Source organism: Staurois parvus, unplaced genomic scaffold (genome assembly GCF_062004578.1).
Source record: "Staurois parvus isolate SC_StPar_1 unplaced genomic scaffold, SC_StPar_1.0 ptg000101l, whole genome shotgun sequence".
In the NCBI taxonomy this organism is placed as follows: Eukaryota; Metazoa; Chordata; class Amphibia; order Anura; family Ranidae; genus Staurois; species Staurois parvus.
Genome location: NW_028317897.1, coordinates 1081188 through 1108800, shown reverse-complemented (window position 1 = coordinate 1108800; position 27613 = coordinate 1081188). Strand labels below are relative to the sequence as shown.

Below are 27613 nucleotides of genomic sequence, written 5' to 3'. Positions count from 1 at the left end.
AGTCAGCTGGCTGGAGATTTAGACCCCATATGTGCAGATAAGTGGGGGGTGAACTGCTGCTGATCCTTCACTGTCCAGTCACAGGTTGGGGGCAGGGAGGTGACCTAGCTACACTATATTGCCAAAAATATTGGGACACCCCTCCAAATCATTGGATTCAGGTGTTCCAATCACCTCCATGGCCACAGGTGTATAAAACCATGCACCTAGGCATGCAGAGTGCTTCTACAAATATTTGTGAAAAAATGGGTCGCTCTCAGGAGCTCAGTGAATTCAAGCATGGTACTGTGAAAGGTTGCCACCTGTGCAATAAGTCCATCCGTGAAATTTCCTTAGCACTAAATATTCCACAGTCAACTGTTAGTGGTATTATAACGAAGTGGAAGCAACTGGGAACAACAGCAACTCAGTCACAAAGTGGTAGGCCACATAAAATGACAAAGAGGGGTCAGCGCTTGCTAAAGTGCACAGTGTGCCGAAGTCGCCAACTGTCTGCAGAGCCAATAGCTAAAGACCTCCAAACTTCATGCGGTCTTCAGATTAGCACAACAACAATGCATAGAGAGCTTCATGGAATGGGTTTCCATGGCCGAGCAGCTTCATCCAAGCCTTCTTTCACCAAGTGCAATACAAACTTCATGTGGACTTCAGATTAGCACAACAAAAGTGCAATACAAAGTGTTAAATGCAGTGATGTAAAGCACGCCGCCCCTGGACTCTGGAGCAGTGGAGACATGTTCTCTAGAGTGACCAATCACCCTTCTCTTTCTGGAAATCTGATGGACGTGTCTTGATTGGTCGGCTGCCAGGAGAATGGTACTTGCCTGACTGCATTGTGCCAAATGTAAACTTTGGTGGAGGGGTGATTATGGTGTGGGGTTGTTTTTCAGGGGTTGGGCTTGGCCCCTTAGTTCCAGTGAAGGGAACTCTGAAGGCATCAGCATACCAAGACATTTTGGACAATTTCATGTTCCCAACTTTGTAGGAACAGTTTGGGGATGGCCCCTCCCTGTTCCAACACGACCACGCACCAGTGCACAAAGCAAGGTCCATAAAGACATGGAGGAGCCAGTTTGGGGTGGAGGAACTTGACTGGCCTGCACAGAGTCCTGACCTCAACCCGATAGAACACCTTTGGGATGAATTAGAGCAGAGACTGCGAGCCAGGCCTTCTTATCCGACATCAGTGCCTGACCTCACAAATGCGCTTCTGGAAGAATGGTCAAACCTTCCCATAGACACCCTCCTAAACCTTGTGGACAGCCTTCCCAGAAGAGTTAAAGCTGTTATAGCTGCAAAGGGCGGGGCCAACTCAATATTGAACCCTACAGACTAAGACTGGGATGCCATTAAAGTTCATGTATGTCTAAAGGCAGGCGTCCCAATACTTTTGACAACATAGTATATATTATATTGGTTTACTACAGTACATACAAGTAAGGTCACTAATTTGTTCGTACAGACTGGCAGGGCCTCTGGCTGGTAAATCATGTATGCACTTAAACTTTGTATTTAACTCTTTGTCTGTCTGGAGTTTGAATCTAGGTAAGGCACTGCCTGAATATGATTACCATATATTTACTGTGTAATTCAACTTGTATTACAATGTAAGTTAAATATGTATGACTGTAATGTGAAAAAAAACAACTTACCATGCATGAATGTTACTTCTAAGATCTTGCAGTTCTCAAACTGCTTCTTTTCAGAAGGAAATCCACATCCACAAGACTGCTTGCGCATATCTGTGTCTAGGTGTACTTTCAAAAACTTACCCACTGTTTTTATTAATTTTTAACACAAGAACATTAAAATTCAATAGAGTTGCGCTGACTGTACTTGAACTTCTGGCCATCACTGGAAAGCAACTGTTTGCTAACCAGAAAACCTTGCATTTTGTTTTTTGTTGTTGTTTGGTTTAAATAGGGAGATTCACCCTCTTTGTTTGTCCTGTTTTACCACTAAAACCAAAAGTGAAAGAAACTATAAGATTTTGGGTTGTCACTGATGTTTTGGCAGCACAGGAAATGAAGGCAAAGCTCCCCAGTTGGACACAGATGGAAAAAAATCATAATATTATAGCCCTCCATTTTTCTGTCCAAAATAAAGAAAAAATTGCCTTAAGTTCTTCTTTAACCACTTGCCAGCTGTTTACTGCCAGGGGACTCCTGCTGTAATGGTGCACAGTGGGATTTTGTCAACAGGTTTCAACATATGATTCATGGCTGGGATCTGCTGATCAGCAGTCTCCAATCACAGCCCAGTGCCCTGTGCTGACAAACACACAGGACTCTGTACAGAGGGAACAATCTGTTTGTTTCTTCTCCGTGCAAAGCAGAGAGAAGGAACAAACAGATATTTAGTGAATAGCAGCACATATTACACACATTAACACTTGTAAGAGACACGCTTAACCCCTTGATTAACCTGGCATGTTAACCCCTTCCCAGCCAGTGTTATTAGTACAGTGACCGTGTATATTATTATCACTTATCACTGTATTAGTGTCACTGGTGATGCCAGTGTCAGTCAGTTAGTGTCAGATTGACCACGCATTATCACGGTCTCACTATAAATCGCTGATCACCGCCATTACTAGTGTATAAAAAAAAAAGAAAAACGTTTCAGTATACAGTCAGGTCCATAAATATTGGGACATCGATACAATTTTAACATTTTTGGTTCTATACACCACCACAATGGATTTGAAATGAAACGAACAAGATGTGCTTTAACTGCAGACTGTCAGCTTTAATTTGAGGGTATTTACATTCAAATCAGGTGAACGGTGTAGGAATTACAACAGTTTGCATATGTGCCTCCCACTTGTAAGGGACCAAAAGTAATGGGACAATTGGCTTCTCAGCTGTTCCATGGCCAGGTGTGTGTTATTCCCTCATTATCCCAATTACAATGAGCAGATAAAAGGTCCAGAGTTCATTTCAAGTGTGCTATTTGCATTTGGAATCCAAAGAGCTGTCACTATCAGTGAAGCAAGCCATCATTAGGCTGAAAAAACTAAACAAACCCATCAGAGAGATAGCAAAAACATTAGGCGTGGCCAAAACTGTTTGGAACATTCTTAAAAAGAATGTTTATAGACACTGTAACTATCACACAAACCAATCAATATACACTTGTTGGGATTTTTTCTCCCTTGGCAAGGACATGTAGAAGAATACATTTTGGTTTAAATTTATGAAGAAATTATATTTTTAATTTTTTTTTATTGGATAAAAAAAACCCCAGTGATCATCAAATACCACCAAAAGAAAGCTCTATTTGTGTGAAAAAAAATGACAAATTTCATTTGAGTGCAGCATTGCGCAATTACCAGCTGAAGTAGAGCAGTCCTAAATAGGAAAAAATGGCCTGGTCATGAAGGGGGTAAAACTTTCCAGAGTATTTAATGATAAGAATATCTGACCTTTCAAGAATAATCACCACCACACATGTATATTTCCAATAAACTGTTTATTGACGTGAATACTTGCTTCACAACAGTACAAATAATATGTTGGGTTTTTTTTTCTTTTTTCACTTGCAATGCGCACAGTTACCACACTGGCTGCTAGGAAATATATTATCTACACATAATAGATTGCTCAGATGTTATATAAACCATTTATTAATGTCTTACCCATAGGGTAATAAGTCTGCTTTATTTCCTCAGTGCGTTTCTTTAAAATATGGAATACATTCATGTTAATGTGTTCTATTAAAAAAAAAACTCACAATGCTACAGATTAGACACAGAAATGTCTAAGACAAAGTACATTACAAAGTTTATACACCTGTGTTAAATTGCAGTTTCTGCAAGGCACAACTTTGTTTGCCAACAAGTATATCATTGTGAAAGTTAGTGATGTACAGATCCGTCATGTGTGCAAATTACAATATATACATTTTTTTTTTCCTGCTGAATTTGGAAAATGAACATGAGCATGGTAAGTCTGCTTTTATAACTATCCCTACACAATACAATTGCCAATATATTCTTTTATTCACAAGAAGTATTGATCATTTCTCTCATGGGATCTACTATCTGGCTCTGTTTATTAACCACTAATTTCCACAAATTATTTTGAGTCATTTTGCAAGATTGGGTAACAAGGAAGCATCAACCAGTGATGCACTTGCATTCATCCTCACGTTTCCCAGGTTTGTGACAGGTACACTTTAAATGGTATGTAACGGCAAAACTTGTATTGAATGGGAGGGACAGACCTCTATAAGTTTTTATTGTAGACTGTGTCCATGCTGGAGAGATTTAACTCTAAATTTATCTTGGTGACCATTGTCACCAAGACAGAAAGTAAGGGGAAGGCCAAAATTTTAGAGTTGTCACCAAAGCAAGCGTTGAGAGTAAATTATCTAATGAGGGCTAATGTTCAGGTGACCATTATCCAGGTTCGATTCCCTATTATTCCCTGTTACATCTGCAGGGCAGGAAGTAAGGGTAGCTTCTAAGTAGGACAAAGACAGACAAAAATATCCAGACGGGCGTTTTAACCCGTTCCTACTCTATCCAAAACAAAAAAGAATGGCTAGACATACATTTTAACGGTTATGTATAATTGCTAAAGCAAGCCTGTCACAAACCCATGAAACGTAACCTGAACATAAAATTACATAAACGGCAGTAGTATTTGTAAACTTTACAAGTTAAAAACTATGTCCATCTTTTGCAAAAAAAAAAAAAACTGCAGCTGTAAATGCAGCAACATTAATCCTATGATCAATGTACATTTATGAATTTTTGCATTGAAGCTTGCAGACCACTGCACCCGCCATCAGTGAGTGTAGTATGAAATATGGGGGGGTATACTAAAGGAAAATAGATTGTGCACTTTGCAAGTTCAGTTACTCCAGAGCTTAGTAAATGAAGTGAAGCTCCACTTAGCAAAGAATACCCAATCACATGCAGGAAAAAGAAAAAAACAGCATTTTGCTTGTACATGATTGGATGACGGAGGAACTCTGGAGGAACTGCACTCACAAAGCACAGAGTCTATTTGCCTTTAGTAAATCAGCCCATCAGTAGAAAACAGGGACTCAAGCTGGCCGTATACTGGTTGAAATTTTCCATAAGATAATGACAGTATCACTGAACAACAGATAGTGACAGGAGGTAGAAAAGGAGGTACAGGAAAAGTCTAGATGTACATATACAATATGTAGATTACACTGGTTATGTGTATTTCAGCATATATAGTTTGATTTGCCAATGTTTTTGACTTTTGTACTTTATGGATAGAATAAATAATGTTTGAATACTTGTCCATCTGCCCATACATTATCCAGTGCTTAAAAAAAATGAAAGCTACTGTATCCACATGCTAGCCAGGCAGCTAGCATTTTCAGAAGGGGAGAAGTCGACTCGCCAGTGATGGTCTCCATATTCTCTATGTACAGGTTTCCTGTAATGAATGTTTCTAGTGCTATAATATAAGGAGAGCCACCTCATTTTACATGATCAGTTTAAGCATGAGCATCTACAGCCTGAAGGAACTGAGGTGACACATTTTATATTTGCTTGGGCTACACACCACATGATTATGCTTTTCTAAATCAAAAAGTGGCAAAATGAATAAAATAAAGATTTATTAGTAAGTCAAGTTTTCAGAGGGCTCCCAGTAGACCAGCAAGTGTGCATTCTCATGATCTGCAGTCAGAGCATAAATATATAGATATATACAGCTTCATAAAAAAAAATTGTGCTGCCTAACCACAAATCAAATTTGGAATTTCATATTCCAGTTAGAAGTTTTGAATCTGAAATTTCAAATCTCATTGGCAAAGGCAGTTATTATTTAAGATGAAGATTTATGAATGAGGACTATACAGCATAATGTTCAGACTATGTCACTATAGAAAAGGATGACATTACCTCCATAAACTGACATGGCAGAATGATAACAAACTGGATTTTTGCGAACTGGCACCAGATTTCTAGTCTTTTTTTTAATTGCGGACTAACACCAATGTTGAAACAGTAGGTCTTCCTTATATTCAGAGTGCTTTATTTGCTATATTATGCTGAACAAAATATAGGATTTCATAATTGAATTTCATTGTTCAAGGGCTACAAATATCTAATAGACAAAACATGTCCAAGCTTTTAGGAGCTAACGGTAAAAAAAAAAAGGAAAATAATTACAAGGTCTGCTCTCTCGATAAGGCCCCTTTCACACGATGTGTCTGTTTTACACCCACCTATATCCAGTCCGATTCACTAAAAACAGACGGATGGTGATCCATTCCTCTTCTGTCCAGCAGATCAGATCAGATGGCAATCAGGTGTAAATGGACAGACGGCTCTGTGCATGTTCACTCTGCATAACCAGAGCAGACATGGACCTGTCATCCATTCAATGGAGGTCAGTAGACAAATCCCCATGCTGAGCAAGCAGATCACAGGTGGATTCATCCCAGTGTGAAAGGGGCCTGAATGTGCCTGAGTGTTTGTGGCATTTATTTACCTATCTTTTAATATGACATTTTGTTTGTGTTATCACCTGGCAAAAAAATTTAATGGTTTCGGATATATCTGCCAAGACAAAGGGACAGATATGGGAGCTGGCATTCCTACTGACACTACTGCACTTGTTCAATGTATCTAGAGATGGGAAAGTTTTTTGTACAAAGAAATAGCACAAGTAGGGATTTACTGAACTATGACATTTACAGTCAGTACATTTATAAACGTTTGCCCAACATTTCAAATGTCCAAGGAGGATACATTGACTCTGACAGTCTTTGGCTGCCATAGAGAAGCAGTTAGTGGGGTTTATAGGGATCTGCCAAGATGGAACAATAAATTTGCCAAGCAATATTGCACATATGGAGATGGTCTCTAATTGGCCATCTTAAACACAGAAGAACTTTTTGTTATCACTCACACATTATTGTTACATAAACGTACAAACTTGTCTCCTCCAAACATGCATGGATATCAGACAGGCACCAGGGAACAGTGGGTTTTCAAATAAAAAATGCAGTAGCCTTTTCTCCTAATACTAGCGGCTTTGGGGCGTCTGCCTCGGCCTACTATGCATTAAAGACAAGCCAGGATTAGGTCATGTGTTGATAGGCTTTGGCTTGTGTACATGGCAGCACTTTGAGATGCTTCAGAGATCATTCAGAATTCACTGACAAGGGCGTTAGAGATGCAGTTGACCTCATTCTGACCGGCATTTGACCTTCTTCAGATGGGTTTTTCATTTCTATATACTTTTATTGGAATGCAAAACCTATTCGAAGCAAACAAAAGCCCATCAACACAGGCCCTTACACATATCATTCTATGGACATCTAATGTTTATGGCCATCTTCAATTCTGGTCACTGGTTGATATTTTTGCTTTTGGAACGTCTCAAAATTCACCTGTTCAATGACTTTGTTATGTATCATACTATACTTTAACGGGGAGATTAACATAATTTAAAAACAGTGTCATTGACGTTAGATCTTCTAATACTTGGCCAACATTTCAAAAGGGCACCTCTAATGTCTGTCCCCAAGCCTAAAACTCTTTTTTTTCTTTTCTTTGAGTTTTATTATTAGCTTGACCAACTCTGTTTTGAAAACATTTAGCTCGATGATGTTTTAAAAGAGGTAATGCATTAATGCTGTACCTGCTTTACTCTTGTTAACCGCTCTTTAAGGTGGGAATACAGATTCCTTAGACCATGGTCTAACTGGGAAAGCTCTTCTTTTAGGTTTTGGTGGGTTGCATTGCAAGACATGTATACAGGCTGATAGTGATGTCACAGGCTACAGATGAATCCAAGTGAGGCACATTTAGGATGAAGCCAGTGAGAAAGCTGTGTCACAAGCTGAAGTAGGCCCATGTAGTGTGTTCTACAGACACTTGAGTCACATTTTTGGTTTGTAGGGATAAGGCTGTGATTTCATATTATCCTTATTCCAGCACAAAATAACACATGGGCATTTACCAAGACTGGAGCAGCTGTGCATGGCAATCAATCGGCTTCTATCTTTCATTTTCAAATTCTGATTCTGTCTGCTTGTGTATTAAGGAAGTTCCTCCCCACTGAACTGTGTCCACAGGCAGACATCACCCAGTGTTACTTTTAGGCTGCAGTCACACTTTCACGTAGCTGGAACTAACGTTCCCACTGCACAATGTTGTGGAGCATTTTGCATGCCAATAGGGTTAGTCCATTAACTTGAATGGGCTGCCCTACACGCCTTTGTCACCCAAAAAGAAGCACCAGCTACTTTTCAGGAAACAAGCTTCACATGATTTTGAAAGGTGGCAGAATCGCAGCGCATTTGGGGTGCCGTTAGGGATAATGGCACCCAAACGTGTGTTGCACATCGATTGCCATGCAAATTGGGATCACAGGCAGAATCACAGAAGATGTGAATGAGGCCTGACTCCTGCTTTACCAACATTCCCATTGTAACTCAGTAGTGAAAGAACTGTCCATACAGTATATGCATATGAAACCATTTCTTGTACAAACATTTTGTATGTGTTGTGGTGCACTTTTACACAAGTGCAGTGGACTACCTAGATGTGTTAAGGTGCCAATTGTTCCTGAACACGAAGAGGACCTAAAGAAAGGGAAAGAAAAGGTACTGACTATAAAAATCATTCAGATTTTCCAATGCAGGTTTAAACATGAAAGTATGTATCTGATGACCTCTAAATATAGAGAGGTCTCATGCTCAAAATTGTCTGAAAAGGGAATGTTTACCGCTACTTATCACAACCAATCTGATTCTCTCTTTCCTTCCCTCATGTTGCTTTAGAACCATAAAATGGAGATACTGATGGGTTGCTTTTGGCAGCAAATACAATTCTTCCCAATGCTTCCAACTATGTCATCAAAAGTCAGAATGGGACATAATTAGTGTCTGGAATTGGAATCACACAGGATCAGATAAACAGAGATAATTAACATTTGAAAGGCACCATTTGGCCCCACATAGTGCTCTACAGTAGCAATAAATTCTCATTCACTACAAGGACTTTTATTCACTGTACATGTCCGTTTTTTTAAAACTATGCCCTTTTTACAACCAGGTTCTTATAATTTTAGAAATAGTCTTAGAAGTTCTGAAGAGTTTTAAGTACATGCTTCACTTGGCCCAGCCCGTGCTTGCCTCCCCATTTATATATGCAAAGCCAGGAAAATGCTGCATGTGTTCATATTCTGAGTTCCTTCGTGTAGCCAAGGATGTGTACATGTCAGTAGAGCTCCCATATCTGCCAGAGTGCATAGAAGGGGAGGTATAGCAGCTGTTGCTTGATGCCACATCTGGCCAGCGTGGTGCCACTTGACTTGGATGAAGTCTGGGAGTGCTGCTCATCAGACAAGGCTCCATTCGCGTCTGGCTGTTAAATGGGTACTGCAGAAAAAAAGTATAAATACAAGAATGTTAACATACTTACTGTACTAAAACACTCTAAGGCAGTGGTTCTTAACCTTGTTGGAGGTACTGAACCCCACCAGTTTCATATGCGCATTCACCGAACCCTTCTTAATTGGAAAAATAAAATATGAATTTTAAAATTCAAAACATAGGTATATATTTATACATAGGTGCACAAAATGAACAAAACCGTTAAGAACAAAGAACAAAACCATTAAAACATGATTTTCACACAAATACAAAAACATAATAATGAATATTTACTGCACGAATCTTATGAGTCGGGTGTGGGTCTTCACCTCCGCCGAACCCGCGAGACTGACTCACCGAACCCCTGGGGTTCGATCGAACCCAGGTTAAGAACCACTGCTCTAAGGGGAATTTATGAAAACTGTAGCAGCTCTGCATGGCAACCAATCAGCTTCCCTCTTTCATTTTCACAGCTTAAAGCATAGCTAAACTCTGCAATACTCACCTCTCCATCTCTTTTGACAGTCTGACATCCCAGTGCTGGGCCATGGCTGTCTTCATTAGCACACAATTGCAAATACAGCTCAGTGTACAGTCCAAGGAGGACTGTGAGCAGGCAGGTAGGTTTATTTTAAAGCCTACCAAAGCTCCAAAGCTCCGAGCTTCCTGAGGACGCCAGATTGGCAAAACATGTAGAGGCAGAGTTTTACGTCCAGCTACATCTGGGTCCATTGATGTCACTTCCATTTCTGGCTATTGCCAGCTCCAGTGAGAGAAGTGGGGTTAGCGCAATACAGCTGAGTGTATTAGTGCCGAGGATTAGGCACCAACAAATGTGAGTGCACCGTTATTGTTTACATTGAAATTGATTTTTAATAAAGTTACTACACCATGAGAATTTTTTTTTTTACTTATGTTGATTCGAAACTGCGGAATTAAATGGGGAGAATATATAGAAGAAATCCACTTAGATTATAAACCCTGGTGACACAAAACGCAATTACTTCTTTTAAGTAAGGGGTCATGGATGGTTGGTAAGTGCAATATATTGGCACATGGTGGTGGAGCACAAAGAGGATTCACACAAAGATATATATATATATATATATATATATATATATATATATATATATATATATATATATTAAGCACTAGAAGAATATATTTTTGGCACACAATTTGGTGTGGGACTTTTGACTATTTGCAAGCAAATATAATTTTTCATATATTATTTTTTCTGTGTTGGAATTCAACCAATGGCTTAATATATATTTATGTATGTGAATCGCCAGACCTTTACTTAGTTATTTTATTTAACTGGAAACTTTTAGACTGCAAGTGTAGTCAGATGAAGGGAAACCTCAAACAATCTCAATTGCTCTGGCGAGGCAGCTCCTATATAGCAAAACTACCCTCAATGGACACCCAACAGTAGTTAAAATCACAGAAATACAGAAACAAGTGCCAGATCAAAGAGCACAAGATAATTTTATTTGTTCAAGGACAACACCATTGCCCCTTCATCAGGGCTCATCAAAGGAACCAGTGTTGAACTCTCTACATGGAGCATCAACTTGACAGTAGTTGCTGAGCAATGAGGCTGAAACCTGCTAGCAGTCCCTGCTGGTTTCCTTTTTTGACAGAAACACTTTAAATGTGTGAATCAAATGAAATACAGGCAAACAGTAAGATTCCATCATAATGGCTAGCAATCTGTGGACCTGAATGTGAGCCTATTGGGGTAATTTAACCGACAAAAATCGACTCTAAACTGAAATACCACCCTTAGATGCACTAAACCTTTAAATATTGCTATCCTTACATAATGTACAAGATTTCTGAGCTGTCTGATAAGCTATCTGCTATATTAACAAGCAGGAAGACAAGGATAATACAGAATTAAACAGAGCCAGCTATGTTCCACTTGCTCAGTCACAGCTGTGAATGTCATCAGTTTAAAGGACAAAACTAAATCTAAAAATGATACAGACACTTCAGCCACATAATAAATGCTATTATGACGGGAAGATGGAAAGTTTTGTCATTTTGGGTCAGCTAATTGAAAAATGACTCATTATTTTTTCCCCTGCCTGTTGCAGTGAAGAGACTATTGAAAGACAATGTTTTAAGACCGCACCACTGGCATGCGCCTCACCACGTTCCAGTGAACTTTCTATTCAGCCCTTGTTACAAACGTACAAACATAGCCATCTGCACATGGGCTGGCGTGGTGCGTCCACAGTCACCTCTCACACTGCACATCCGGTTTTATGAAGGGGACTAAGGTCCTACAAGCCAGGCTCCTAGTGATCTTTGTGGAGGATGAAGGCGACATTTGTTTTGCTATTCTCAACAGGAAATGACCACTTTCTGCATCAGCTAATTCTTGGCTGGAAAGAAGCATTAACCCTTTAGTAGTGGTAGTTTATGGGATAAGTGCACTTTCACATAAAGTGCACTTATCATGTCTGCCTAGACCTAAAGTAGACCTTTGTCCTGTCCCAGACGTCTACTTCCCTGAGTATTGACATCCCATAGTCCAAATCTTCTTGCAGCTGGCTGTGATTGTAAAGTTGGTCCCCATAGACTCCTGAGGAACGTAGTCAGCCTTGTGAGCCAGCCTCATAGGAATGGTAGACTGCACAGTTTAGGCAACAAAATGTTGATTTACGTTAGAGGGCCTAGGCAAGTAGCATAAGTGCATTCATCTTCAAAGGACCTATACCCACTGCCATTTTTAAGATTGAACTCTGGGGAAGTATAAAAGACACAAACTTTATTGGGTTTATTTGCAAAATCCTTTCCCTTTTTATTAACAAGTTCAATAAATTGTCTTATTTTTATGAAAACTAATAAGCTATACCCTGTTAATTCCGAATTAAAGTACTGTATATGTGAACCTTTACCTTGTAAAACAACAGTTTAAAATTGTGTGTGTGTGTGTATATGGAGGTGCATCTCAATAAATTAGAATATCATCAAATAGTTAATTTATTTCAGTAATTCAATTCAAAAGGTAAAACTCATATATTATATAGATTCATTACACACAGAGTGATATATATCAAGCATTTCTTTCTTTTAATTTTGATGATTATGACTTACAGCTAGTGAAAACCCAAAATTCAGTATTTCAGAAAATTAGAACATTACATAAGACCATTCAAAAAATGGATTGTTAATACAGAAATGTTGGCTTACTGAAACTTATCTCCATATACAGTATAGTATGCACTCAATACTTGGTCGGGGCTCCTTTTGCATAAATTACTGCATCAATATGGCATGGCATGGAGGTGATTAGCCTGTGGCACTACTGAGGTGTTATGGAAGCCCAGGTTGCTTTGATAGCAGCCTTCATCTCATCTGTATTATTGGGTCTGATGTCTCTCATCTTCCTCTTGACAGTACCCCACAGATTCTCTATGGGGTTTAGGTCAGGTGAGTTTGCTGGCCAATCAAGCACAGTGATACCATGATCATTAAACCAGGTATTGGTACTTTTGGCAGTGTGGACAGGTGCCAAGTCCTGCTGAAAAATAAAATCAGCATCTCCATAAAGCTGGTTAGCGGAGGGTAGCATAAAGTGCTCTAGAATTTCCTGGTAGAGGGCTGCACTGACTTTGGACTTGATAAAACACAGTGGACCAACACCAGCAGATGACATGGCTCCCCAGATCATCACTGACTGGACCTCATGCAACTTTGCCTCTCCACTCTTCCTCCAGACTCTGGGACCTTTACTTTCATTCGAAAAGAGGATTTTGCACCACTGAGCAACAGTCCAGTCCTAATTTATCCTTAGCCCAAATAAGACGCTTCTGACGTTGTCTCTGGTTCAGGAGTGGCTTGACACAAGGAATGCGACAGTTGTAGCTCATGTCCTGGATACGTCTGTGTGTGGTGGCTCCTGAAGCACTGACACCAGCCGTAGTCCACTTCTTGTGAATCTCCCTCAAATTCTTGAATGGCCTTTGCTTCACAATCCTCCCAAGGCTGCAGTAATCCCTATTGCTTTTTTTCTACCACACTTTTTCCTTCCACTCAACTTTTCATTAATATGCTTAGATACAGCACTCTGTGAACAGCCAGCTTCTTTAGCAATGGCCTTTTGTGACAATGACTGTCTTTTGGACAACTGTCAAGTCAGAAGTCTTCGCCATGATGGTGTAACCTGCTGAACCTACTGAACCAGACTAAGAGACCATGTAAAGGTTCAGGAAATGTTTACTGGTGTTTTGAGTTAATTAGCTGATTAGAGTGTGACACCATTAGTCTACAATATTGAACTTTTCCACAATATTTTAATTTTCTGAGATACTGAATTTTGGACTTTCACTAGCTGTAAGCCATAATCATCAAAATTAAAAGAAAGAAATGCTTGAAATATATCACTCTCTGTGTAAGGAATCTATATAATACATGAGTTTCACTTTTTGAATTGAATTACTGAAATAAATTAATTTTTTGATGATATTCTAATTTATTGAGATGCACTTGTGTATATATATATAAGTGATCCCATAATCTCTGTTCTCAGCTGCATAACGAGGTTTGGAGAGGTGCAGGTGGAGAAATAGCAGAACACTGATCTTCACAGTGAATAGCTGTACAGGGGGGTATGTAAGCACAACTCTGATCATTGGAGGACAGGCAGGCTGTTGTCCCAAGACAGCTAGACAATTGACCACACTGGGCTGGGTGTGCTCTCATGCCTAGCGTGGCAAGTTTAAAAATAGGAGAGCAGGGGGACTGGCAGTAATACTAGGTATTTCACACAAAGGAAGCAATACAAACAGAACAGGATAATTTTAACATTTCAACACAAGTACATGGTACAACAGACACATAACAGGAATATAAAAGGTTGGGTTAACATATTCTTGAAAATATTTCTTGGGAAAGAACTCAATTATTTTATACCAATCTACTCCAATGCTCTTGTTCTAGAAAATAAAAAATAAATAAATATATTTATATATATATATATATATATATATATGAACATTGTAGCACTTTTTTATGAAATTGCGAGAATCAGGTTCTTACCAAAAAAATACCTCCATTGAGAATAAGGAATGTGTATATGTAGTTGAACTACCTGGAATGACATTTATTCTGTGCGTAATAGTCTGAATCATACCTTCGCTTCCTCCTACTGTTTTGTTAAAACCAAATGTGTGTTGGGAGCGGTCTTTCCCGTAAAGCTTCATTCTAAATGAAGCATTTAAATATTTAGGATGCCAATCTCATGTTGATTGCGTCAACATAATTGTTTTCTTGTAACTGTTCAATTTCTGAAGAATTTTGCTATTTGGACATCACTATGTGCCAAAGTACTTATAACACAGGGACAAGGAAAAGGTGGAATAGAGTTTACAATAAAAGTTTGTTTACAAGATCATTATATTTTTCTGAATTTCAAACTTAAAAGGACTTACAAAGATACCAATATGCCATTATTGCTATTCAATGAAGTAGTCATTGTTATTACTGAATAAAGTGGACCAGCATTAAAGTCTAAGTTCACTTTTCTAAAAAAAAAGAAAAAATTTGCATTTACTTTTTTCACAGGAACCTGCAAAGCATTGCACGCAATCAGAGTATCATGGGTGCAATGCCAGGCTCTTGCAGACTCTCCCAGACCTCTGTACTGGAGGAAGTGTCAATAAACTGCGAGTGCAGAGATCACCACACTTGCATTCCATTGTAAACTACAGGCCCTTCTGACGTAATGGCAGACGGGACTTGTAGTTCATTTATTTATTCATTCACAGAATTATGTGAATGAATGAATAACACAGTTGCTAAATGGTTAGCGCTTCCGCCTGGCAGTGCTAGGGTCATTGGTTCGAATCCCAGCCACAGCACCTCCTGCCTGGAGTTTGCATGTTCTCCCTGTGCCTGCATGGGTTTCCTCTAGGTATTCTGGTTTCCTCCCACACTCCAAAGCCATGCTGGTAGGTGAATTGGATCCTGTCTAAAATTGGCCCTAGTATGTGTATGTATGAATGTAAGTTAGGGACCTTAGATTGTACGCCCCTTGGGGTTTAGGGACTGATGTGAATGTACAATATATATGTAAAGCGCTGTGTAAATTGACAGCACTATATAAGTACCTAAAATAAATAAATAAATGACGTACCTGTGCAGGCAGAGGGCAGAGCTTGGCTGTATTCCTATATGTCTGACACAAATCAGCCCGGGAGCAGCCTGTCACCCTGTGATTTGATTACAGTTTTTTAGTCTGTTCAGTGGAGCAGAGGAGACTGAGGAAATGCTTCCTTCTGCCTGTAGCAGACTTTTTACATCATCTCAGCCTAGGCAAAATCACAGTTGACTGAATTGTTAACCCTTCCCCACTTTACTATGTTTTTTTGTTTGCCTGTTGGGGAAACTGTGTCACATCCTGACAGTGGCTTCAGGGGGATCTCCTCATTAGGGACACAGTTGGCAATAAAAAAAATAATTACAAAGGCCATAATCCTTTACCAATGAATCTAAAGTGAAAAACTTTTGGCTAGATTTGTTGGATGTTGGAAGGTGAGAAGTCAGGATCCCAGCATCTCACCAGAAAGAAGATGAATATTTAGCAAAATCTGAAGAATTAGTTTGGGGTGGACTGACCCTCTAAATTATAATCATACAACTGTTAAATAAGCATGACTTGAGCCATACAGACCTGGGAGGTGCTTCTGTAGGCTGTATAATGAAGTGGTCCCGTAATTCCAGCCTCATGGGGTAAAGATGTATATTGAGATGCTATTGGATGATGACTCTGATTGCTGTAGGTTCCATAATTATAGCTCCCTGTATACCTGAAATAAAAAATAACAGCAATAAGTAACACATTTGAAGTTCTGCACCGATTATATAAAGTTTATTTCTTAGATATAACATTTCATGAAGCTTTTGGCTAAGCCCCTATTGGGACAACATGTTGCTCTAGGCACCCCTGCATTGTGATGCTTTTCTATATAAACTGCATTCAAGGTAAAGTGACAGAGTCTCATCCTGGACAACCCCCGACCGACCTTCGCTGCTCTTTTTCTTTACAGAACCATAGGAAATAACCAGTGTGTTATATCCCCTCAGTATGCAGTGTTTTGGCTTGAGCACCCAGCCACCAGGCCACAGCGCTCTTACCCAACAAGGACAACATTACCTTTGTAAGCCTCAACACCATCCAACACGGAGCATGCTTAGGCCTGCCCTGCAGCAGGGGAGTGCATGGAAAGTGAATATCGGGGGAAGTGAGCTTAAAAGAGACTGTTAAATTTTCCTGAATGCAGTGTCTTTAACAGATAATGGGTTTTCTACTGATTTTGACAGATATTTTAACAGATATGGGCAGCACAGTGGCTAAATATGGGCAGCACGGTGGTAAATGGTTAGCACTTCCGCCTGGCAGTACTAGGTTGTTGGTTCAAATTCCAACCACGGCACCACCTGTCTGGAGCTTGCATGTTCTCCCTGTGTTTGCGTGGGTTTCCTACGGGTACTCTGGCTTCCTCCCACACTCCAAAAAACATGCTGGTAGGCTAATTGGATCCTGTCTAAATTGGTCCTAGTATGTGTATGTATGAATGTAAGTTAGGGACCTTAGATTGTACACCCCTTGAGGGTTAGGGACTGATGTGAATGGAATGTACAACATATATATATAAATATATGTAAAGCACTGCATAAATTGACTGTGCTATATAGGTACCTGTAATAAAAATAAAATATTATGAGTTGCCAAGAATGTTTCCTTGGCCAGTATATAATGTTTAGGGATCATAAAAAAATCAACTAGTGTCAACTAGCTCCCCTACTGGCCTGGAATGCTGATGGGTGAGGGAGCAATTAGGGAGTAACATTGAGCTGGACTGGGCCAGCGAGGGAACAACTCCATTGTAAAAGGTACAGGGGTCTCTTAGTGAACCTGGCACTGGCGAGTATTCACCAGCAACAGGATAGCTCATCTGACACCAGTACATGTTAAATGAAGGCTTCCAGGAGGATGGAACTTATGTTAACACCAATTAAGCATTAAAAAACAAAACAGCATACCCCTCTACATCTAGTAAGAATCAAACAGTTCAAGCTCTAATGTTAGCCAAAACTATGCCATTTTCCAAAAAGACTGGAGAAAAGGACCCTTTGGAGGTGATTTAATAATCTTACTTACCCATGTTCTTCTCGATGCGGATAAACAGGTATTCGATGTGTGACAGAAGGGGACATGTGTGCACTCCTCATACACGGGACTTGCTGGGGGCTCTCAGGAGGTCCGTTAGCAGCTGTGGTGACAGTGTAGGTTAGAGACCATGTATATGACTGCATTGTACCTACAGAAATGAAGCCGGGAATCACATTACACAGCAATACTTGTCTCATCTTCAGAAACAGAACTTACAGGACCCCAGTCATTTCCACACAGAAGAGACAAATGTTTCATGAGCCAACAAGCCAATTAGTTTGCTAGAGTCTGGTCACATCAAGGTATCAATCTCCAAGTTAACAGTCAATGGCTATTTTCAAGGTAAGAAATTTGCAAATCTATTTAGCTTCCTCTTTTTAAGACTTTAGTTAATTAAAAGTTTTATTAATTGAAGTGATATTAAAGGCATATTTTAAAAATAACAAACATGTTATACTTACCTGCTGTGTGCAATGGTTTTGCACAGAGCAGCCCCAATCCTCCTCTTCTTGGGTCCCCCACAGATGCTCCTGGCCCCTCTCTCCTGTCTAGTGCACCCAGTGCAAGCAGCTTGTTATGGAGCACCCACTTCCTAATAAGTCAGACTTCTAGCTCTAAATTCAGCAAAGCTCATGCCCCCCACTGATTGGAAAGCTCTACTTCTGACTCACAGGGGATTATCAGAACTCTGCAAAGAGACCGCTGCTTCCCCACAGAGAGCAAGGGTCCCACTCTGCAGCATGCTGTCAGGGTTCAGGATTTTTTTTTAGGCTGTGGCTGATTTAAAAAAAAAAAGAAACATGTAAGACTTTGCACACCTTTTTGTTTTGATGTACCTGGAACACATCTAGCCAATTTAAACTATTGGTATTATTGTTCTATTGGGATTAAATATAGATATATTGCTTCCTACATATCATTAAGCAAGAGTAAATTTTCCTATCATATGCTCATGCAAGCATACATATACAAGGATTCATAATAATCTCAAATGAACACACAATACAACAACTAGGTCATGGTTATATGTGGCCATACATGGGACCTGACTGTAGCACAGTAAAGTGTTCATAGTGTGTGACTGTGACTATCTTCATCGTATTGGGGAAATTTACCCTCACTTCCTATCTTGGAAATGAAACAGGAAGTGAGAGGAAATCTCTCCAAAATGATGAGAAATCTCTTCTTAGGAAGTTTTCACTGGAACAGGTGTCCTCATTGGAAGACTGCCCCTCACCTATCATCACCTGGTGACAACAGTAAGGCTATGTTCCCATATGTGCGGGTGGTGGGGCTGCAGGACCTGCACAAAAATACCTGCAGCCGCACCACCCGCACAGAGCAATGAGTGGGTGCCATTAATTCTAATGGCATGCCACCCGCACTCGAAATTGCAACCATACTGGGAACCTCGGTTCCCGTGCGGGCTGTGGTTTCCAAATAAGGGACTTCTTCCCTATGTGTCCTGGGGCAAGGGCGTCCATTCAAATGAATGGGCTCTCGTGCCTGTGCAAAACGTGGCCCACACGGCCGCAGATATGTGAACCAGGGGTAAGTGTCAGGATTTCCCATAATTATCTTTTTCCTTGACAACAGTGATCAGTGCAAATAGAGAAGTGATCCTACCCAGCAGGGAACAGATGCCAATACAAACCTGATAGGGGTTCTAAAAGAAAAATAATAATGATGTAGTTAAAGAAAAGTATGGCCAAAGCTTTTATGGCCATACTTCTCTTATGGGTCACAGGAGTGCACTGACCCAGAATCAGCCAACAGCGGGCTAAAGCCCGCTGATGACTGACATCACAGAGCGGCTCCAAGCTCTGGAAGGATTCTGACCATATTGTCAGGATTCACCCAGTTGTTTTATGGACAGCTGGGTCCATCTCTCAGCATGCGCCCTCTCTCCAGCCTGGCGCTCTAGTGAGTGCTAGAGGGGTAGAACAGACAGAAGGTGACTGACAGTCACCTTCTCTCCACTCAGAGGAGGCAGAGAACTGAACAGTCAGTGGTCATGAGATCACTCAGTTCTTTGTATTAGAGCTGGTGAGGGACAGCTCCAGCATCCTTTATTTTAATACAGAGCTGCATCAATTTGTGCCTTATCTGCCAGGAGTTCGGCTTTAAAACAAAACATCACGTATTAAAGTATAGCGAGTGATGACGTTAATAAGCAATTAATTTTAACACAAGCAAGCAAAGCTTTAGGTTAGTAGTTATTAGAAAATGAAGTTATCTAATGTATTGGAGGATATACATGACCTGGAATTTACGACTTTGGGTAAAGTTTAACTTTCCAGTTAAGTCTGCAGTATTTGATTACAAGTGAGCAACACCCGTATCTATTGAAAATCTATTGTCTCAGCATTTTCCTTCAGGAAAGATTTTGTAGTGTGGACCACCCAGTTTGTTAGCTCATTAGTATTTGTTTATGTAAATGAACCAGGGAGAAATGTGAACCAAGTCAAACAAAGGATGCAAGAAAAGAAATCATTTGCATTGCTTTACAGACCTTAGAGTACAAACTAGTACTTTTAGACTGCAAGCCAACCAGAACAGCAGTAGCACAGGTTTGCATGAAAGCTTCAGAATGGGATGGAGGTAAAAAGCAATTGTTGTTACTACTATCTAATCGCAGTTAGCTAAGCTGGTAATCACAATGACCAATGCCCTGCCAAAGATCATAGGAAGTTAAAAAAAAAACACAGGACAATACTCAAGCTTCCTGGATGAACAGATTTTCTTTTTTTTTTTTTGGAGAGAAAATGAAACCTAAATAAAAAAATTAAACAGAATCAAGATACCTATGCATAGAATTAAAAACAAAAATACAAAAAAAATATTTTCAGGGGAAATATTCATTGCAGCTGGGAATTTACAGACAGAGGGATACCTTTTGTAATTTGGAGGATTGAGGCCCTACTACAAGGAAAGTTTCTCCATCCATGCTACAACCAAGAACTGGCCCTCATTAGAGATGAACAGAGCGATTCCAACTAAATTTATTTTGTCTTCAAATTTTGCCATTAAGGAAAAATCACAGAAGTAAAAACTCCCATTTTTTTCAGTGAGTTGCTTGAACATGTGAACTTTGCTTAAACATCTACTCTTATTCAACGTAAAGGGTGTAGTGGTTAAATGGTTAGCACTTCCACCTGGCAGCACTAGGGTCGTCAGTTCAAATCCCTACCACGGCACCACTTGCCTGGAGTTTGCATGTCTCTGCCTGCATGAGTTTCCTCCCACACTCCAAAGACATGCTGGTAGGTGAATTGGCTCCTTTCTAAATTGGCCCTAGTATGTGTATGTATGAATGTGAGTTAGGGACCTTAGATTGTACACCCCTTGAGGGCAGGGACTGATGTGAATGTACAATATATATGTGATGTGCTGCGTAAATTGGTGGTGCTATATAAGTATGTGTAATAAATATTTAGGGTAGTTTTGTTTCTTCATTTAGTGTTTTCTGGATATTAAACTATTTGTTTACTGTGGCTTTAATTATTTTATTTTTCTTTTTTTTCTGCTGTCTGTTTTTTTATCTCTGTGAAACATTTTAAAATAGTGAGGATAAGAGAGGCCATTTTTTTAGGCTCGCTTCACACCATTTGTACTGGGCTCCAATGGGAAAGTCCATAAGCAAAGTAAAGGCAATTTGGCTTATTGCCTTTCCTGGATTGCAGTGAAGTGTGTGCTGAAAAAAAGTATGTATGCAAACTATTGTATCTCAATGCTGCTGCTGCCGGGAACAAAACTGAAGGAAATGTCACTTGTGACATTAGCACTGTACCCTCCAGCACATACCAGAGGACATGTGTTCAGCACAGCCTTGCTGGTGTGAATGAGTCCTTAAAGTACACATTCATCTTGGTAGAAAAAAATTCTCCTAGCCCTTTTAATACACACAGCTGAGTCCCCCTCCCCCTAGCCAACATGTTTCAGAGGTCCAAATGCCCCCTTCATCAGGGCTTTCACTGGTAATATTGTGAAGAAGCCAGAAGTGAACTGGACCAAGCTGCTGATAAGGCCTGTGCTTGTATTTCACACTGAAAAAATGCCAATTTGCATCTAGTTTGTTCACATTGTTGCCAGCAAGCCCCGATATAGGAGGGGCTTGGACTCCCGAAACGTGTTGGTTACATTTCTGGACTGTACTTTTAATGGAATAAAGTTGTATCTGGACCTCTTAGCAGTGGTGTGGCACGTCAATTTCAATTTTTGTTACATTAAACTGCAAGCAAACGAGACTGCGGAGATCCTCTGGGATGTAGCAGCTGCCTGCCAAAGAACCAGATCATTTACACCAACATCCACACCTTAAGATAACAGTACCAGTAATTTAACCCTAAGGGTCCAGTGCTATCTTTCCACTTTCCTGAACTGAAAATTTGGATGTTAGTGCAAATTAAAAAAGTATTGTGGACAGTACTCAATTGCCCTTACTGCCCCTTACTGCTCCACATTTGAGCTCCTACAACCCACGTTTAATATTTCTGTCATTGCATGATTAATGGCATGCACAGAAAAAGTAAGATAATGTGCAAGAAATAAACCAAGTCATGTACTACTCTCCCTTCCCCTTCTCTCTTCCTCTCTGCCTCATTTCTCACTCTTCATCTTCCCTTCTTTCTTTGTAGGAAAATTGATTGCTGTTTCTCCTCTAACAGATAGGCAGTTTATTTGCCCTCATTGTACCCATGCTATCGTTTACTGTATGGGGTTTATCTGTGGCTTCTAGACCTTTCTGTTGCATTAGACCGTGCTCATCTTTTTCAGGGAGTGGAGTTACCCCTGGCTATGATAGAGAATTCTTTACTTCACCTCGTCTATATAGGTCGTTGACCCTGGCTTACTATTCTCGTTTAAAAAAAAGGGGGAAAAACCTCCTGCACTGCCAGATGGCTAAGAACCCCACCTAATGGCTGCAAACACCTGACTATAATCAAAATAGTGACACAAATAAATAAATACATGTGAATTTGTGTTGCGCTGCTTAATAAATAGGTAAATAGACATAGAATAGTGTACAGAGTTGAAATAAATGCTAAAGGAACAACAAGTGTGGAGGCAAATGATGAGTATAACAAATAACAACAGGGGTAAAAATGTGGCCAAAAATGGTAAATGCACACAATAATAATAATAAGGTGTGCGCTAATTAATAAACAATAAACATAGAAAAAGTAATGCGCAGAGTGGAATTATACCCCAGGTAAATTAATATAATAGATGCTATAGAAGCAAAAAGTGTGGAAGCAATGATGAGTGTAACAAATAGCAACAGGGATAAAAGCACACAATAATAAGATGTGAACCACCAAGTGAATAAGTGGTCAATAGATAAATAAAAATATGTATATATATGATACAGAAAAATGAATAAATAGTCCCAAAAAACATCAAAACCAGTGAATCTTCAACACAAGCCATGAGACATCCGTGATCACTGCAAACGGGCAATCCTTCACCAGCTAGCAATCGCTCTCACCTTCCAACTGTGACCCGCAAGGGGTCAAAAGGCATATACACAGACCAATGATATCAATCAAGATGAATCTCAGTAGTAAACAAACCAAGGGCTCCTCTCCATGGCAAGCACACCCAGGCGTAACTCAGATGTCCTTAATAAGGGTATGACCATAGAGCTCTTTCTCCTCCAATATCCTCACATGAAAGATCAAGCAAGAGAACTTCCCATAGTGTAGTAAGTTAAAATGAATTTATTGTACAAAAGGGAACAGAGAACCTACTCACATGTAATAATGGGGTCTGCAGACCCATACAAGCAATCACTGCAACAAGACTGCAAGGAATATGTGGTTGGGAGTACGAAGATGGCGACTGCCGTCCGTACCGGAAATGATGTCACCACGCTTCCGTCCTACGTGTTATGTCATGAGTCACGTGACTTCATCAGGGCTCCTGGGTCTGTGTATATGCCTTTTGACCACTTACGGTTCGCAGTTGGAAGGTGAGCACGCATGCTATCTGGTGAAGGATTGCCCGTTTGCAGTGATCACGGATGTCTCACGGCTTGTGTTGAAGATCAACTGGTTTTGATGTTTTTTGGGACTATTTATTCATTTTTCTGTGTTATATATATATATATATATATACACATATTTTTATTTATCTATTGACCATTTATTCACTTGGTGGTTCACATCTTATTATTGTGTGCATTTATCTTTTACCCCTGTTGCTATTTGCTACACTCATCATTACTTCCACACTTGTTGCTTCTATAGCATTTATTATATTAATTTACCTGGTGTATATTTCCACTCTACACATTATTTATTCTATGTTTATTGTTTATTAATTAGCACACACATTATTATTGTGTGCATTTACCATTTTTTTGCCACATTTTTACCCCTGTTGTTATTTGTTACACTCATCATTGCTTCCACACTTGTTGTTCCTTTAGCATCTATTCTAGTTTGCAGTCAGAAGATCATGGTGGTATTTTGTATCAATGACTGTACCTCATTCTTTTTTTACAGTGTGGATGTAATGGAAACTGCTTCCTTGGTAAATAAAGAATTAAAAAAAAAACCATGTAACTACTAGAAGCCAGTCTAAAGAGTATTTTCCTTCATTTTCCTGAGGAAGTACCCAAGTACGGAAAATACAAACTACTACTAAAGCACCTGGGCCATATAGGCACACTTATAACAATGTTGCAATTTTTAAAACAATAGTTAAAAAGTCAAGTGAGCACAGGCTAATATTTGACTGGATAAAACACATTTATGCTGTTTGTAGACAAATCAGTTAGCCACTGATCGCTAAGTAAATAGGACTTCCGTTATGGCAGGAATTAGTTTCAAATTTGTCTTTTAGATGGAAAATCTGTATTTACATGTTTCACAGATCATCACCAAAGTGTGCTTTATAGAGTACCCTAAGCTTTCATACTAGAAATCTTTTAAAAGGTCTTCTTACTGTTTTCGAAGGATTAAATCTGTTCTTGCCTTATCCTCTGACTGCATATCCCTCTGGCAAACAAGCTTTCTCTTCAGTAGGACAATAGATATGTAGATTGCCATTGGACCACCATAGAGTATTTTACCGACAAATTATAGCATTTGATTTTTGATATAATTACATTTTCATTTAATTTTTTAAATAGTTTTTCACATTTCCTAAAATGGACCTGTTCTCAAAAAGTGAAGATTTACTATGTTACAGGGAACTTTGAGAAATGTTAAATGTGCCTAAGCAGTTCTCTGAAAAATTAGCCTTTTGCCTGGATTTCCTCCTGGAATATAGCAGTGCCTAGTATTTGAGGGTGCTTAGGCTCTCATAGCTGTATATCTGAATTGTGAGATCCAAGTGCCTCTGACTGCTTTTCTCAGGAAATGTGTAGTGCTATTTGGCTATATTAATGTTTTTGCTCACTGTTCTGCTTGCTGGAAGCTCTGACATGAGCAGAGCAAGACATGGTAAGTCAGTGTTGGGGAAAAGATCAAATTCAAGGAGACCATAGGCAATGCTGATGACTAGGCCTTTGCCCCCTGCCTGACTTTTGCACAGCTTACAGGGTAATAAAAGAGATTTCCATATATTTATTGGTGTTAATCATGAAGAACAGTCTACTTGACATGCCCATTGAATATCTATTGTCCAGGATTGCAGATCATGTGTGCTGCTGACAAGAAAAACGGCATTCCTTTACTCCCCAATAGAGAGTATATCACCGGAGTTGAATTTCTGCTAGACATGTGCGTGTTGTTTCGTTACAATTCGTTTTTTGGACGAAAATGTTAATTTTCAGAGATTCAATTATATATGAATTTCCATATGGAACGTATGTAAACAAATCCGAAAAAAAAAGTTATAACGAAATTAAAGAACGCTTTTTTTTAATTGGTTTCATTCAGATGATGTCACATAATGCGATAGTAGTTCGGGTCCATGGGGAAATGAATTCAATTTTCAAATTTCTTTGAAAATTCAGATAACGAATGGACTAGCAGCCACAATATTCAAATCCTTCCAATTCAAATCTGTCCAATTTGATAATATATTGAATATATAGCAATCTTCCAGAAAAACTGCACAATGTTTTGAATCCATCTGGACCAATGAATATACGAAATGAATGCTGAAGATACAAAATGAATTCTGAAAACAAATCAGTTAAACAGGAAATATGAAGAAACAAAATTTTTAATTAATGAATGCATCCGAAACTAAATGAAATTAAAATTTCCAGCGTGCACACGTCTCTAATTTCTGCAGAACAAACAGACTGTGCCCTAGGGTAGCAGGACTGCCAGGGGTGATGGAGTATGAACACATATCATATTAGTACCAATAGTGTCAAGTTTCAGACCAGCCTGATAGTGCTATTGGGCTAGGTCCTCCCTGTTGGAAAAGGAGGCGGCAAAAGAAGGTTGACCTAGGTGGCAGAAAGCGCACCCTTGCATATCACCCAAAAGGACAGGCACATGACTACATGTTCAACCAGTTTAATATTTGATCTTTCAAGTAGCTTTTGGTAGATACTGTGGAGTTAAAGCAATGAACAGTTTATTATACTGTATTTCTCAGGGACACTATTGGAGGGATCTATGCACTGAGTTTCTGGGTCTGTACTCCTAATGGACCTGTTATGAGAGGTTCCCACTCTTCCTGATGGACCTATTATGTTATATAATGGAGAATGCAAAAGGTGGTACCAGAACAGGTCAAGATAGGTGTGAACATGCAAGATGCCTAGGTCGACAGGAACAGAGGGGGGAATTATGGCTGGCAGGTTTTGTGTTGGACTATCCAACATAGTCATACACAGAACAAGAGACTAAGCTGTTTTAGATTTAGAACTAATTTGCCAATATTCAAATCATGTCTGTGGATGGCTGACCGATATGTGCTGAATAGACTGAATGAATATACACATGTATGCAAAGAGAAGGGCCAACTTTAGGTGGAATCCAATCAGCCTATCAGAAAACATCACAAACTCTATACAGACAGTGTCACTAGTAGACACTTCCAAAAATTGGTATCTAAATTCAGTGTTGCGGCAGCATTCATTTTTCTTTTTGCAGGTTTTTGTTGCCTTTAATTTCACGTATTGTACCTGCAAGCAACATACTACATGGACTAGGGTGACAATGCTTACTAACTGTACTGTATCTCAGAAGAAGTAGTGTTGTCACCGTATGACAGGAAGCATGATAGAACTATAGACCACCTCCACTCTCCTCTCCTTCATAACAAAGGGAGGAGGTATATTGTAGTTCACAGAGATGAACAGGGCAGGGCTTATAATGGAGATTCAGATAGCACTGGACACAGAACAGCACTGAATTTCTGGCAAGATTCAACATATATTCTTTTTGTACTTATTGGACACGTATCATAAAACATATTCAGTGGTGAAGTTAACAAACCAAAATGGAGCAAATAAGAGAAGTTTATTGTTATGGTTTACATACACTTTAACCCCTGCCCATTCTGATCAACACAAAGATACTCAGATCTGTTTTATCTCTGGCTTTTGTGTGGTTGTTTGTGCCGACCCTTTGGCTAGCCTTATTCAAAACCCTTTGGCATGTCCTTAAATTTAAATCAGGGATTCTGGGGTTAAATGTGCCATTTAGTATTCACGGCCTTTTTTAATGTGTTTGCTTGGTGAACAAGTGGAGCAGAGCAGTTAAACGTCACTGCAGGGTAAACTGGAGTACAGAATCTCATCACAATCCAAACAAATGAGTGCAGAGTGTGAGAATGGTGTGGAAGTCGGAGGCAGTAAAGTAGGGGCTCTTTTGGAACTTAGCAAGATAGATGGGTTAAATACAAGCTGTGCGCATTTGTAATGTGGTCAACAATGTCCCATCATAAGCTGTAGGCCAGGCTTTGACTGGAGAAGCATACATCAAGCTGCTCTATAAACAGTTCACATGACAATAAAGACCTCCATGGAATTTAAAGCAGAAGCCCTTTGCCCAAGGGAAAGTCCCAGGACAATAAAAGCAGCCTCCTCCTGGTAAATGGGAGTTGACATTGTACACTTTAAAGATCAGGTATAGTGCAAACTGTAGC

General features: G+C 39.6%; 1 protein-coding gene across 3 annotated transcripts in view; it reads right to left on the bottom strand.

The window, feature by feature from the left end:
* Positions 1-3454: 3454 nt before the first annotated feature.
* The window catches only part of RFX4 (regulatory factor X4), a 125206-nt gene continuing 101047 nt past the window's right edge, over positions 3455-27613 (bottom strand). For 2 of the 3 annotated variants that reach the window (XM_089671195.1, XM_089671196.1), the window contains exons 16-18: positions 17546-17705; positions 16055-16190; positions 3455-9378 (exon numbers count right to left, since the gene is read on the bottom strand). In XM_089671195.1, coding sequence (XP_089527321.1) covers positions 9109-9378; positions 16055-16190; positions 17546-17705 — 566 coding nt within the window. In that variant the 3' untranslated portion in view covers positions 3455-9108. The remainder of the gene's footprint in view (positions 9379-16054; positions 16191-17545; positions 17706-27613) is intronic. The other variant, XM_089671197.1, reaches the window with a different exon arrangement.